At 50.0% G+C, this 15179-nt stretch overlaps 1 protein-coding gene across 1 annotated transcript in view; it reads left to right on the plus strand.

Annotated features, from left to right (window-relative positions):
* Positions 1 to 15179, plus strand: part of Gli2 (GLI family zinc finger 2) — a 226845-nt gene that overhangs the window by 201210 nt on the left and 10456 nt on the right. The window contains exons 7-11 of the mRNA XM_040738479.1: positions 1663 to 1879; positions 2915 to 3037; positions 7928 to 8062; positions 13267 to 13416; positions 14822 to 14986. Of these exons, the coding sequence (XP_040594413.1) occupies positions 1663 to 1879; positions 2915 to 3037; positions 7928 to 8062; positions 13267 to 13416; positions 14822 to 14986 (790 nt within the window). The remainder of the gene's footprint in view (positions 1 to 1662; positions 1880 to 2914; positions 3038 to 7927; positions 8063 to 13266; positions 13417 to 14821; positions 14987 to 15179) is intronic.

A 15179-nucleotide genomic window follows, 5' to 3' on the forward strand; every position in this document is an offset into this window, starting at 1 on the left:
ACTACATGACCCTTCTGTAAACAACAAAGCAATAGTGACATAGAGTTCGCACCAACACTGAAGTACATCCTTACACAGTAAATCTGTCATCAGGAGTTCCATCATGGCATCAGAGGTAGCCAAGATCAAATGTGGCCTTCCTAGGAGCTGGGGAGATGACATAATGGACAGAAACAGTGGCCACACAAGTGTGTTGTTTGCATCTTCAGAACACATGTCAAAAGCCAGGCCCATAGCACAAGCATCCATAGTCAACCAGCACTCCTATGAGGAGATAGAGTCGGAGATCACAGCCGGCCAGCCTGTAGTGTGCCAAGGGAAGCAACAGAGACCCTGCGCAAACACGCTGGAAAGTGAGGACAGCGTGTACAGATGTTCAAAAATACGTATACATCTGTACACACACACAGTTGTTAGTGAAGTGGCTCTTCTAGAATTTCACTAGTGTGGCAGAGGATGTAGTTGTTGACTAACAGGAAAGGCCACAGCAGGTGGTCCATGCCCTAAGCACATCTCAAGGACTGGTAACAGGTCTCACTGTTCTCCCCTTCCCGCTCACGCAGCAGCTGACGGTTGGATGTGAGTCCTCAGGAAGATCTAGTGAGGACTCAAATCCAACCCAGGTGACTGAACCGTGGGTGCCTGCCCTGGCCCCCCACTTGTGAGGGCTGGATACAGGTGCTTACAGAGCAGTTGTTTACAACAGCTGCTGCCTAACAAGTGGCTCTCACACTGAGCGTTTTAAATGTGAGGCCCACACCAAGGAGCGAGAATTTTGAGGCTGATGATGGGGCTGGAGAGATGGCTCAGCTGTTAAGAGCATTTGCTGCTCTTCCAGAGGACCTGAATTTGGTTCCCAGAACCCACATCGGGCAACTCCCAACCACTGGTAACTTTAGCTCCAGGGGATTCAGTGCCTGCTTCTGACCTGTGTGGGTACCGTCACATACACAGCCACAGACATAAATAATTTAGAGAGCGAGAGACAGAGACAGAGACAGACAGAGAGACAGACAGAGAGAGAATTTAAGGCTTATATTGTTCTGAGTTCCCCTTAAGACACTGAGGCTTCGTCTTTGTCCCTTTTGCAGATTATGGGACAGCCTGGACCTCTGTGTCCAGGAGCGTGTCCCCAGTACTGTGGACAGGAGCCTCTTCATGGGGCCTCCTCATGGTACCAGCTCACACTTCAGAGATGCTGGGGGATGTGGGAAAGGAGGAAACCATGTGTCTCTGGTGGCATAGCCTCAGAGGTCCCTGGCATCCCCTCATCTCTTGCCAGGAAAAAGTGGCTCATGGGCAAGTGTATGACAGCTTGTAAGTGCAGCAGAAGCTAAAGGGGAGGGGATGCTGTGAGCTGAAGATCTCAGTACCAATGAGGATGCACAGCGGTCCAAGGCCACGTGAAGTTCCGGTAGACAGCAGTGCTTCAGGGGCGCATCTCAGGTGGAGCCTGCCGCCTGCAGGGAGCCAGCCTGCCCAGTGTCAAGGTTGCATTCAGGGACCTATGAGTGGGCAGTAAGGCTAGGCAAGGGCAAGCCATGTCATGGTGCGATTAGCATTGTGCCATCTTGAGCTTCAGGTACAGTCCTCTCTGCCCAGGAATGTTGGTTTGACAGTGAACCCACACACTCCCCCGTCCTCTTCTGTTCTCCGTTGCAGCCCAGCCTTCACCTTCCCCCACCCCATCAATCCTGTGGCCTACCAGCAGATCCTGAGCCAGCAGCGGGGCCTGGGCTCAGCCTTCGGACACACGCCACCCCTGATCCAGCCTTCACCCACCTTCCTGGCCCAGCAGCCCATGGCTCTCACCTCCATCAGCACCATGCCTACCCAGCTCAGCAGCAATAGCAGCAATTGTCTAAATGATGCCAACCAGGTAGGTGGGTGCAGAGAACCGGAAGTAGGCCACCATTGCTCACGAAGCCTCTGAGGGCCATTCACACTAGGAGCTGATGGAGGCCTCTGCACCTTAGTCCGACTGGTCGGTGCCTTTTAGGACATAGGCCATGTGATGGGAAGAGCCTTAAACCGGCTCAGAAGCCCTGGCTCCCAGGCACTCAGTCTGTCCTCTGTCTAATAAGCACAAAGGGCTGGAGAAACCCTCCAATGTACAGCGTCCTGTGCCACACAGGGACATCACATGCTCATGTGAAACAAAGTGTTGACACACACCCCAGTCTCTGCTGGCCCTGGTTGGAGGATCAGTCCAAGAGACTTGGTTTTTGATGCTTCAAAATACAGAAGGGTGGGAAAGCTAGGGAGATAAGTCAGTGGTTGAAGAGTTTGCTCTGCAAGCATGAGGGCCTGAGTTTGATTCCCAGTATCCACATTTAAAAAGACAGGCATTGATGGGCAATGATGGCACACACCTTTAATCTCAGCACTCAGGAGGCAGAGACAGGTGGATCTCTGAGTTCAAGGCCAGCCTGGTCTGCAGAGTGAGTTCCAGGGTGGCCAGGGCTACACAGGGAAACCCTATCTCAAAAAATAGAAAGTAAATTTAAAAATAAAAAAAGTCAAGTATGATGATGCATGCTTGTAGTGCTCGCTCTAGGGATGTGGAGACAGGAGGATCTCTGGGGCTTCCTGGCCAGCCAACCTAGCCTAACGGGGAGTCCCAGGTCCCAGTGAGAGACCCTCAAAAAGATAGTGTGGGTGGTGACTAAGGAACATGCTGGAGAGTAACCTCTGATCTCCACATATCTTCATGCACATGGACACAAATATACATATGTGAACCCACACATAACATGTGTACTACACACATATGAACATGTACACATATGTATACAAATACAGGGTTATCCTAGTAGGTCTGTGTGAGCAAACTCCACAGCCACAGCTCAGGTAGAATTCAGGGGTCCCCTGCCTTGCGCCCACATGACAGACTGTCCTCTGCCTCCTCCCTCAGAACAAGCAGAGCAGCGAGTCAGCTGTGAGCAGCACCGTGAATCCCATCACCATTCATAAGCGCAGCAAAGTCAAGACTGAGGCCGAGGGGCTGCGGTCGGCCTCCCCACTAGGATTGACACAGGTAACGGCTGCCCACTGCCACTGTCCAGGGGCTGGCGCCAGGCGGAGCTCCTGGTTTGGCTGATGCTGGGCACTAGTGGTGAATGGATGGGGAAGGAGAGGAACAGAAGGGGGGGAAAGGATGGATGGATGGGTGGATGGATGGGTGGGTGGGTGGGTGGGTGGGTGGGTGGGTGGGTGGAATGGACAGGTGAATGAGCTTCTGCAGAAGAGTGTGGATAGGTTCACAGAGCTGTGACCCCCTTGACTCAGGACCCTGCACATATATCTTTTTTATCAAATATAAGTGAGTAAATGAATGAATGGATGTTCTACCCTTCCACTTGGTGCGTGTGCTAAACGTGTGGCCACACTGATGAATGAATGCACACGTGTCCTTCCCTTGCACCTTGCTTCAGTCTGCAGTTATCCCCACATACTCACAGCCTCAGCCAAGGGACTGAGCTGCTCAAGTCCCCTGAGTGGCTGTGGTCCCTAAGGCTGCCCCCCTCTCCTGGAGCTCACTGCTCACACTACATCTTTACTACTAGTGCTCCCGGTAAGGGGACTTGCAGACATTTGGATGCCAACCGCAGGGTCACTTCAGGTAGGAAGAAGGGTAATTCCTGGTGGGAAAGTGAGGATGAGACAGCTGGGGCCTGGGGACAGCATGAGTGGGGCCCAGCCTCCATGGAGAGCCCTTTGGAACCCTTGCGGCTTGCTGTGTTCCCTGGAGGGACACACAGGCTACAGCCGCTCTTGGAGCAGGCGTCTGCCTTGTGAAAGGCTTAGTTAGCATCTACTGACCTTGGCTTTAAGCCTCCTAGCCCAAAGCCCTCACAGTGGCATATTCTCCATCAGTTGCTCCAGAGTTCCCAGTCACCAAGGATGCTCAGGGCCTCCAGTCCCTGCTCCAGAATCCGCTGGCCCATCCTTTATCAGGACTGTAAACCATCAGGCATGCTCTAGGCACTTAATTTTCATGAAATATTGGGTCCTCTTATTGTCAGGCAAACAGAGGGGTTGGTGACAAATTCTTCTCCCCTCACTGACACCAGCCCCAGTCTGAACATGATGCATAGTTTCCACGAGGCTGGCCGTCATGGGGAGGGGGTGTGTGCTGAAATTGATGAGGACAGCACACATCCTGGGAAGATAAACATGCAGGGATGTTGAGGACAGGGAGGGGCCCAGGGATGGGTGCTTGCCAAGCACCTTGGAGTCTCACTCCCCATCCGTGGGTGGGGCCTCATTACTACCCTACACTCTAGGAAGGTCACCCAGAGATCTTCCTGCCCAACACCCAGAGCCTTAAAAAACAAAAATAAAAACTATTTTTTCAAGGAGCTGGGAAGCTGACCCAGTCAGGAAGGTGCTTGACACACAAGCGTGAGGACCCGAGTTTGAATCCCTAGCATCCATGTAAAAAAGCTGGACGCAGTGACATGTACCTGTAATCTCAGTGCTGGGGAGGCAGAAACGGCTGGATCCCTGGGGCTTGCTGGTCAGACAGTCTAGCTGCGTCAGCAAGCTCTGCATTCAGTGAGACCCTGTCTCAATAAAACAAAGTGGGCAGTGGCTAAGGAATGACAGCTAAGGCTGTCCTCTGGCCTTCAATTCATGCATACCTGAACACACACACACATTTATTACACAGTTGCATAAGGCCAATTTCATATGTGCATAATGCATTTCAAGCATATTTTCCCCATACCCTGATTCCCTCTACCCTCTCACTAGCGCTCCCTGGTCCCCTTGACAGCTGTTTCTACTCTCATGCTCTCTGTACAGATAGGATTTTATGTATCTATAGAGGCAAGGACTCACAAGTTTGAGGAAGAATACAGTAATTGATTAATGTCTTTACTGTGATTATTTTGTCCAACTAAGATCGGGAGACAGCGGAATCTGCTTTCCCCACTCTTGATCAACAGTGATTAGAGTTTCAGCTAGTGCAATCTGAGAGGGCATAAATGGGATACAAATAGGAAGGGAAGAGTCAACACATCCTTATTTACGGGTGATGTGACCCCATACATGTATGAGACCCTGAAGACTCACCTGGAAACCCCTCAGAGTTGATAAACACTTTCAACATAATGGTAGGATACAAAATGAATATGCAGAAATCTGTAGCCTTCCTTATACACCAGTAACATGCAGAGAAAGAAACCAGGAGAGCAAATTGGGTATGGTGGTACATTCCTGGGATCCCAGCACTCTGCATGTGGAAGCAGAGGATGGGAATATAAGGCCTGCCTTGGCAGCATAGTAAATGCAAGGCTTGATCTGTATGAAGCCCTATCTCAAATAAATGAAGAGATGGGGACACAGTCCACTCACAGTCACTGCAGAGGGCTTTTCATCACAAGCAGACCGGCTCCCTGCCACTCCATGTGTGGTTTACTGCAAGGGCTTGCCTCCCTTTGGCAGAAAACACAGAGTAGTAGCTTTACCCTCTGCTGAAGTCCTTAAATTGCAGCCTGGGAGAGTTCCTGCTTTGGCCTTGGAACAGCTCGCTACTGGGCCTACTGATCCCCATCTCCCTTGGTGCAGTCTAAACTGAGCAGAGCCTGTGGTCTGTTGGTAGTGAAGTTGTTCCCAGACATTCTTCTGTTGCACTGCACTGTAGGTGTTAGGTTTAGTTGTCGTTTTTCTCTTTACTCTTTTACTCTTTGGGAGTGCCTGCCACCCAGCTCCTGAATAAATGCGCAGAGGCTCAGTCTTTCTTATGAATGGCTTGTTTCTAGCCAGCTTTTCTTAACTTAAATTACCCCATCTACCTTTTGCTTCTGGGCTTTTACCTTTCTCTATTCTATATACTTTTCTTTCCTTCTTACTCTGTGGCTGGCTGTGTAGCTGGGTGGCTGGCTCCTGGAGCCCTCCTTATCTTGCTCCTTGATCCTTCTCAAGCCTAGATTTCTCCTCCTGTTTATTCTCTCTGCCTGTCAGTCCCGCCTATCCTTCCTTTCTCCTGCCTTGCCATTAGCCAGTCAGCTCTTTATTAGACCAAGCAGGTGTTTTAGACAGGCAACGTTACACAGCTTCACAGAGTTAAACAAATGCAACAAAAAGAATAACACGCCTTTGCATCATTAAATATTCCACAGCACAAACTAATGTAACACATCCTTAACTAATATTCCACAGCAGTTAGGAGACCTTCTTACTTTCTTTACACGCTCCTCTGGCTTCTAGATACCCAGAAGTGAGCTTTCTCCTGACTGACCTCAATGCAGTTAGTGAGCTTGCATACGTCAACATGGTGGCAGCATTGTCCTCTGTAGAGCACGGGCATTTGTTGAGGAAGGTCCCTGATGGTGAACCAGGGATTCCTTTTAGAAGAAGTTGTAGCCTTGATTGCAAAATCAAAGAAGGCCTGTGTCTATGGTCCACCATGGGAAATCCTGCACTTCTGAGCTGAGCTCAGTGTCCCTAAATGATCTGTGCCAGTAGATAGTAGGGTTCTTAACCTGGCAAGAGCTTGTCCCTGCTAGCTAGCAGTTTTTTGTTTCCCTGGAGGCTCTTCTTAGTTTGTTTTCTTTGTTTTGCATTAGAGCCTGGTGGTCTTATGTGTGTTAGGCAAATGCCCTTGAGCTATATCCACAACCCAGAAGCTGTTTCAGAGATACAGGATATATTCCTGCTGCTTTTAAAAATAAGATGAACTATAAAGCAAGTCTTTGTAACTGTCTCTGGCCTTGGTTTGGTTCCCAGAATGCCTAGTAGATCCAATGAACACTAGATTGCCCTCAACAGACTTCACAGGCCCTCCCTGGGCCTTGCTACCCAGCGTGGGGCGCCTGTACCTGTCCTTGGCCCCCATTCCAGGCAGATCCCCTGTGACCAGAGGCTTTTACTTTATGTCTTTGAAATGGCCTCATAACCTTAATATGATCAAAAGAGTGTCCATTTTCATGGTATCACTGCAATAAAACTCTCTGGCCAAATGCAAGTAGGAGAGAACAGGATTTGTTAGCTTACACTTCCAGGGCAGGTGGGTCACCGAGGGAAGCCAGGGCAGGAACTTGAAGCAGAAGTCATGGAGGAATGCTGCTTGCTAGTTCCTGCTCAGCTGGCTTTCGTCTGCCTCTTAGGACCATCTGCCTTAAATGTGGTGCCACCCACAGGTCCTGCTACATCAATTAACAGGACAACCCCCTGTAAAGATGTCCACAGACCCGTCTGCTACAGGCAATCCCTCTCAGGTGATTCTTAGGCTGTGTCCCGTTGACAGTTAGAGCTAACCAGATCTAGGCCTCTCCAGGCCCAGGCTTTGCTATGAAGAGGAGAGGTCATGTCTCCCTAAGCGCAGTTTCCCTGGCTATGAGATGAGAATGAAGAACCCGTGTATGGGGCTGGGGCAGGGAAACATGCCTGACAGAAGTCTATGGGTACACATCCTCTCTGCAGAGAATTTACAGACAGTGGCCCTGTGCTTATGTGAGCTGAGTGCCCATGTGCACTTGAGGAAACAGTATGAAACCCCGCACACTTACCAGGGTTACCATCTCCAGCGACTATAGGGCTCACCTCAATTGCCCATAGTGGAAAGCAAACCACAGAGGCAGTAGTCAGGGCCTTCCCTTCTCCTACTCACATGCAAATCAGGAGGGAAGGATGCTCTGGTCAATCAGAACAGCCTTGTACCAGAACAGGGAAGGGCCCAGGACTGTTGCTGATCTGAGGAAAGTGAGAATGAGTGTGACTCTGTGTGCACATGTTGTGTGTGTGCGCACATGTGTTCATAATTTGTATATGTGCATGTGTATACACGCGAGTACTTACTGTAAATGTGAATGTGCATCCAGCCTAGAGCCCTTAGTAGGACCGCTGAGGTTCATCTCACGGTATCCTCAGGGACTGCGTAACCAGGTGTGGCTCATGTGGGTGTGGTCTTCCCTTCTCCCAGGAGCAGCTGGCTGATCTCAAGGAAGACCTGGACAGGGATGACTGTAAGCAGGAGGCCGAGGTGGTCATCTACGAGACCAACTGCCACTGGGCAGACTGCACCAAGGAGTACGACACGCAGGAGCAGCTGGTGCATGTAAGCCTGTGACCCCAGCTCCTGCCTAGGGATGCAGACCCCCAACCCCTATGGACCTAGGGCCTTCCAAGGCCTGTGCTGCAAAGAAGGGGATGAAGGGGAGCCCGTCCCTACAAGTGGGAGGTGTGGTGACCAGGTGCCTTGAGGCCTCCACACCCCACCCCAAACACATATATGAAACGCCAAGAAAACACAAGTGTGAGAATTAGGAAACTAACGAAGAGGGGCCTTCCCCAACTCGGGGAGGGGTAGCAAAACCACGTGCTCCAAGCTGCAGTCCGCATGCCAGGAAGTTGAATCTGTATTTCCAGCCTCTTTGGAGCAAACAAGGGGAGAGGAACTAATCAGAGCTGTGTGTTGCAGGTTCAAGCTCTTAGGTTAAAGAGCAGACAGCGCTTGGGCTGGAACTGGGCTCAAGCGAAAGTACAGAGATGATATAAAGGATGCGCTCCATGGTGATGTGTAAAAAGATGTGCCCCTTGGCTGGGGAGGCAGCTCAATCGGCAGAATGCTAAGAAGGCCTGACTTTAGTTCCTAAAAAACCCTTTTAAAAAGGGCTGAGGGCAGTGGTTGTGTACACCTTTAATCCCAGCACTCAGGAGGCAGAGGCAGGCAGATCTCTGTGAGTTCAAGGCCAGCCTGGTCTACAGAGCGAGTTCCAGGAAAAATAGGGCTGTTTACACAGAGAAACCCTATCTCGAAAAACCACAATCAATAAATAAGTAAATAGATAAACAGATAGATACGTGAATGAATAATAAATAAATAAACAAACGGACTAGGCAGGGTGTTAGATGCTTTTAATCCTAGTAGTGAGGAGAAGGCCAAGAGAGATGTTCGACTGGTGATCTCAGGCCTGTCTGCTGAGTTCCAGGAAACACCCAGCAGACAGAATCCCTCAGCTAAAGTGTGGACCTGAGAAGGGGGGCTCCCGGGCTTTCTCTGGGACCTAGGGAATTGTGTCTACCTGGCCCTGGAAAGAGCAGTCTGGTCTACAAAGAGCAACCGCTTTTCCCTAGCACTGACTCTGCTCTCTGGGAAGACGGATGGCAAGCCAGAGCCCCCGTTCATTATTAACAATTTGTCGCTAAGTAAACCAATAAGAAAAAAATGAAAGGCGTAGTCAGGAAGCATTTTTCTCATTTGAAAGGCTTTATGAATGGAAATGGGAGGCTGGCAGGGAAGGTTTTTCTGGAAGTTCAAAGGGCTGCTATTTTACTTGCTCCCAAGGTGGTGTTATCTATGCATGACAGTTTGGCATGCCGCATAGGGCACCAGGCCAGCGGCTTTTCATCTTCTAGGACAAGGTGCTGCCAGAGCCTGCCACTTAGTTCCCGGACAGCTGTGTAGGTTGTAAATGTCTTTGTCTGGAAGAGACACATGAGTTTACGTTTCCTCAGAGTACCTTGTAAAATACAAAGCAGCAGTGGTGTTGCTGTGTCCTTGGCTGACCTGCCTCTCCCATCTAGGCTGTTTAGCCTCAGGGTCAGCCTGGTACCGTGCCTTGAGCCCACGGCCGAGGGTCAGGAGCTAGCTGTGGCCTCCCTGGAAGGCATGGGAAGCTGCATTTCCCACAGGTAGGACCCCTCCTTTGTACTTCTCTGAAGCAATAGTATCAGTAAGTCTGTCTCACTGCCCACATAGCCAGCATGTGGTGCTTGTACCTCAGGAACATCACCATAATCGCCATATTCCCCATAGGCAAGGCCCAGAGCCTTGCCTAGGGTATGTGAGCTGCCTTTAATCCTCAGTGAATTTAGGGAAGGAGCCAACCTGGTGGTGGTGCGCACATTTAATCCCAGCGCTCAGGAGACAGAGGCTGGTTGATATCCGTGAGTTCGAGGCCAGCCTGGTCTACAGGGCAAATGCCAGGACAACCAAGGCTACACCGAGAAACCCTATCTCAAAACACACCTCCCCAAAAGAGAAGGAGCCAGAGAGATGGCTCAGTTGAACAAGTGCTTGTTACACAAACTTTAAGACCTGAGTTCTGATCCCCAACACCCACATGAAAGGCCAAGTGTGGTGGTGCTTTGTCTATTGTCTAGGGAGCTGGAGACAAGGACCCCTGAAGCTCACTGGCCAGCTGGCCTTGCTGACTTAGTAAACCCAGGTTCAGTGAGAGACCCTGTCTCAAAAAATTCAGGGGAGAGTGATGGAGGACAGCCTGTGCTGGCCTTTGACCTCTGTGCACACCCGAACACATAAGGATACACGCATACAAATGCAAAAGAAGTATTTGGGGCAGGGGCTGGCTCCAGGGTCTCGTGCATGCTAGATAATCATTCTTCCATTGGATGTCCCCAACAACTAGTCCCTGATAGCTAATTGGAAAATGGAGCTGGAAAAAGAGGTGCAGTGGTTGGGCATTGTCCAAAGGTGTCACTTGCTCTTATAGGCCATTTGGGCAGGACAGTGACCTCTAAGCACTGAATAGAATGGGCAATGAGAAGGGTCTCAAATGATGAGTGGGGGCCGGAGATACAGCTCCATGCTACCGATTGCATCAACCCGAGAAATTCATTTTAGGAACGTCTGCTCAGATTAAACTGAGGTTCATGACTTCACCACAATGAAGAGTTTCAGGATGTCAGTACACAGCACAGATGGGGTTTATTTATTTGTTTTTAAGCGTGTTTATTTATTTAGTCTGCATTTGTGTGTATGCCACAGCATTGGAGGTCAGAGGACAACTCGCGAGGGTCAGTTTTCTCCTCCTTCCACGCGGGTCCTGGGGATCAAACTGCGGTTTGTTGAGCTTGGAAGCAGCACCAAGACCCATGGAACTCTCTCACCAGCCTCCTTGAGTTGCAGTTTGCTAAGATATTTTAACATACGTTGAAGCTTGGAGGTTGATAGGAGAGGTGCTAAGGGGAAGGATGGAGACACGCCCACACGCCGGCGTGGGCTTCTCTGGGGGAGAGTCACACATACATGTCTTTCCAGTAGCCATGCATGCAGTTAGGTGACTTTCTCAAAGGATCCCTTTCTTAGTTACTTCTGTGGCTGTGATGAGATAACCAGACAAAAGCTACTCAAGCACAAAGGTTTGTTTTCACCCACAATCCAGGGTGCAGCCCATCCTGGCAGGGAAGTCTAGGTGCTCATAGTGCACTCACCGGAAGCAAACAGGAAGGCATGCTGCTGCCCGTTGCCTTTGCACCATTTATAGTCAAGGAACGGTCTAACCTGGGGCGGGGTGGGGGGGGTCTTCCTGCCTCAGTACAGTCATATAATGTTCCACCGGCCTGCCCAGGGGCCTGTCTCGGGTGATTCTAGATCCTGCCCACGTTGTCTATTAGCACTAACTATCATGCTGGCTATGTAACCCGAGTGAACCGGTAAGTGGGTTCTGCTCCTGATGTCCGATAGACTCCCAGCTAACGGAGTACCTCCCTGTTCAGAGGGCCGCACAGGAAGCTGATGTATTTAATTGCAGACTCACTGTGGGGTTTCTAGAAAATACCTGTGTGGTGTGTGACTTTTTTTTCTTTTTTCCTTTTTTTTTCTTTTTTTGTTTTCCAAGACAGGGTTTCTCTGTGGCTTTGGAGGCTGTCCTGGGACTAGCTCTTGTAGACCAGGCTGGTCTCGAACGCACAGAGATCCACCTGCCTCTGCCTCCCGAGTGCTGGGATTAAAGGCTTGTGCCACCACCGCCTGGCAAGGTGTGTGACTTTTGTTTATGCTGCATTTGTTTAACTCTGTGAAACTGGGATTCTTTGCCTGTCTAAAACACGTGATGGTTGAATGAAGAGTTGAACAGCCAATAGCCAGGCAGGACCAAGGATAGGTGTGGCTGGAGGGCAGAGAGAATAAGTAAAAGGAACCAGCAAACAAGGGGAGGAGACTTCAGGAGTCAGCCACGTAGCCACCCAGTCAGCCACAGAGTAAGAGTAAGAGTAAAAGTAAGATAAAAGAAAGAAAGAAACAAAGGAAGAAAAAAGCCCAAAGGCAAAAGGTAGTCAGGTTAATTGAAGATAAAAAAAAAAGCTGGCTGGCTAAAAACATGCCAAGCTAAGTAATAATAAGTAATAATAAGACTCTGTATGTGTGATTTATTTGGGAGCTGGGTGGTGGGCCCCTCAAAAAGGCCAAAGAGTAAGAAGAGTAAACCTTCATACTGCTTCCCTAGAAGAATGAGGCCATATTCAAGGCCATCTGTGCTCAGGGCTACATGCAGTTTATCACTATTTTAGCATTTTCATTTGAAGGCATTATCTTCAAGTCGGCAGCCTTCACAGCAAATGCTAATCGTGCTGGAATTCCCAGTTATCAGACAGTGAGAGGCTTCCTCCACACTCCCTGGTGAGAGCTTCCTCTCCCTGCCTGTGTCCCTCTGATTCCCTTGTATTCTTCTGAGCCTTGCGGAAGTCGGAGGAATGAGTGGTTGATGACTTACCCTGGAGTAGCTGTCACCAGGTCTCTGACAGAGCCAGTTTATGCCGGGAACTCTTTCAGCTCACAGTTTCGGAGAGTTCAGTCTGTGGTCACTTGGCTCCGTGCCCTCAGTGGGGCAGAGCGGCTTACCCCAGATAGAAAGCAGATCAAGGGCATAGAGACAAGGTTCAGGGCAAACATAGCCCTCCTCTAAGGAAATGCCCCCAGACCTGCTTTCTTCAGCAAGGTCCCAGCTCCTCCTATCAGTGCCGTCATCCTGTCTATGCACTGATTAGATCAGACCTTTGCAATCTAATCCTCTCTGGAAAATCCTTCGGGGGTGGGGTGGGAGGGCCTCCCCAGACTCCAAGGTGACAGTTAAGAGTGGCAATTGAAGGCCCAGGAGGTGGCTCAATGGCTAAACATGCTTGCCACACAAGCATGAAGATACGGGTTTGGATCCTCAGAACCCACATAAAAGTGAGGTGGCAGCAGGAGTCTGTAATCCCAGCGATGCTACGGGAGATGAGTCATGTGTTAATGGGAAAATGCAGGTGCGCGCGCGCACGTGCACACACACACACACACACACACACACACACACAGTAGCTACTATAGTGATCCTTAATGAGGTGAGTGGTCTGTCTGTCCCAGGTAGAGGCTTTGGGATGGGATAGTGGTCCCCACTGAGGGCAGGAGGTGGTCTGTGGAGGAGGGGCTCTGCTCACAGGATGGGCCCAGCTGAGTGGAGAGTGACCCTTACTCTCAGGGCGCCAGGGACACGACCCTTGAACTCACCTGCTCCCCCATGTCTCACGTCTGTACAGCACATCAACAACGAGCACATCCACGGGGAGAAGAAGGAGTTCGTGTGCCGCTGGCAGGCCTGCACCAGAGAGCAGAAGCCCTTCAAGGCCCAGTACATGCTGGTGGTGCACATGCGCAGGCACACGGGTGAGAAGCCACACAAGTGCACGGTGAGCCTCCTCCCTCCCACTGCAGAGCCACCTGGACACAGTCGAGGACGGGCCCTGACCCCCCCCCCAGCTCCTCCTTACGACTTCAGCTAGTGTTTCCTAATGGCAAATGATATCAAACTGGCTGTTTGCACACTTAAAACATTTTAATTACATTTATTTACATGGCAGGGGAGGGGAAGGGGGTGAGACATACATAGAAGTCAGGGAACAGATTGCCAGAATTTGTTTTCTCCTACCATGTGGGTCCCAGAGATGGTGTTCTAGGCATCCGGGTTGGCAGCAAGCACCTTTGTCCATCAAGCCATCTCCCTCTTTAGGAAACATTACTTGTCATTTTGTTGCTTGGTTACAAGAATTCTTTTGTAACTAGGTTTTTAGATCATTATCAAACTACAATTTGCAAATATTTTTCCCCAATTCTGTATGCTGTTTTCGTTTTCTGGATAATACCCTTTGAAACACAAAAGCTTAATTTAGTGAATCCAATTTTTAGCTGTCATGTCTTAGAAATGGCTACCCAGCCCGTGGTCACAGTGATTTAACCATTCCTCCTGTTTTGTTTTCTTCTAAGGGTTTGGCAGGGGTAAGGGATGATAATAGTTTAGCTGATAGGAGGGCTTGCCTAGCATGCATGAGGCCCTGGTTTGCAAGCCTAGTACCACACGCACCGAGTGTGATGGCGCATGCGTTTAACTCCAACCCTTGGGAGGTGGAAGCAAGAAGATCAGGTCAAGGCCATCCTTAGCTACTGCCTCAAAACAAAGCAAAACAGGAACTGGAGAGGTGGCTCGGTATTTCAGAACACTCATGCTCTTCCTGGGGACCCAGGTTCGATTCCCAACACAAACATGGTGACTCACAACCAGCAGTAACTCCAGGTCCAGAAGATTCCATCGCCCTCTTTTGGCTCTTCAGACATCAGGCACACGTGTGGTGTGCAGATACATGTACAGACAAAACGCCCATACACATAAACTGAAAAATAAGTTAGTCTTTCAGAACAAAACAGAAGACAGTTAATGAGAGCTGGGCTATGGAGAAATCAGGTCACATACTGGGGACAGGAGTAGAAAACAGTGAAGGACTCGGACAGCTTATAAGCATGTGCTTTTGTTTATGTGAATGTCCACACATGCAATACGTACGTATGTGCTCACGTATTTCACAGTAAAGCTCTTCTGTCCAGGTCTTTGATATGTCTGAGCTATAGTCTTATACCTTCAGCCCTTTCAGTGTTTTCTAGAGAGACTGATTCTCATTGCCACCGTTATGCATTCTTTGGGGTACATGCTGGGAATGAGTGCTATGGGAAAGAGCAGGGAGGAGGTTGGAGGGGAGCACGTGGGTCCCGCTGCCTGAGTTTCGTGTGAATGCCCTTTCTGACCAGTCCTCCTCCTTCCAGTTCGAAGGCTGCTCCAAGGCCTACTCTCGCCTGGAGAACCTGAAGACACACCTGAGGTCCCACACAGGGGAAAAGCCATATGTATGTGAGCACGAGGGCTGCAACAAGGCCTTCTCCAACGCCTCAGACCGTGCCAAACACCAGAACCGCACCCACTCCAATGAGGTAGGTGCTCATGACAGACGTGCCTGACATGTGTGAATGTACTGCCCTTGACTAGTGGACGGCCATGTTCTACTTTCATTCCCATTTTTGTGGTAAATTACCCTGACACAAAAGCAACTTGGGTAGGAAGGGATTCAGCTCAACGTACAGTTCCAGGTTACAGTCTGCTGTGGGGACATCAAGTCAGGAACAT

This window comes from Mesocricetus auratus, unplaced genomic scaffold, assembly GCF_017639785.1.
Source record: "Mesocricetus auratus isolate SY011 unplaced genomic scaffold, BCM_Maur_2.0 Super-Scaffold_100676, whole genome shotgun sequence".
NCBI lineage: Eukaryota > Metazoa > Chordata > Mammalia > Rodentia > Cricetidae > Mesocricetus > Mesocricetus auratus.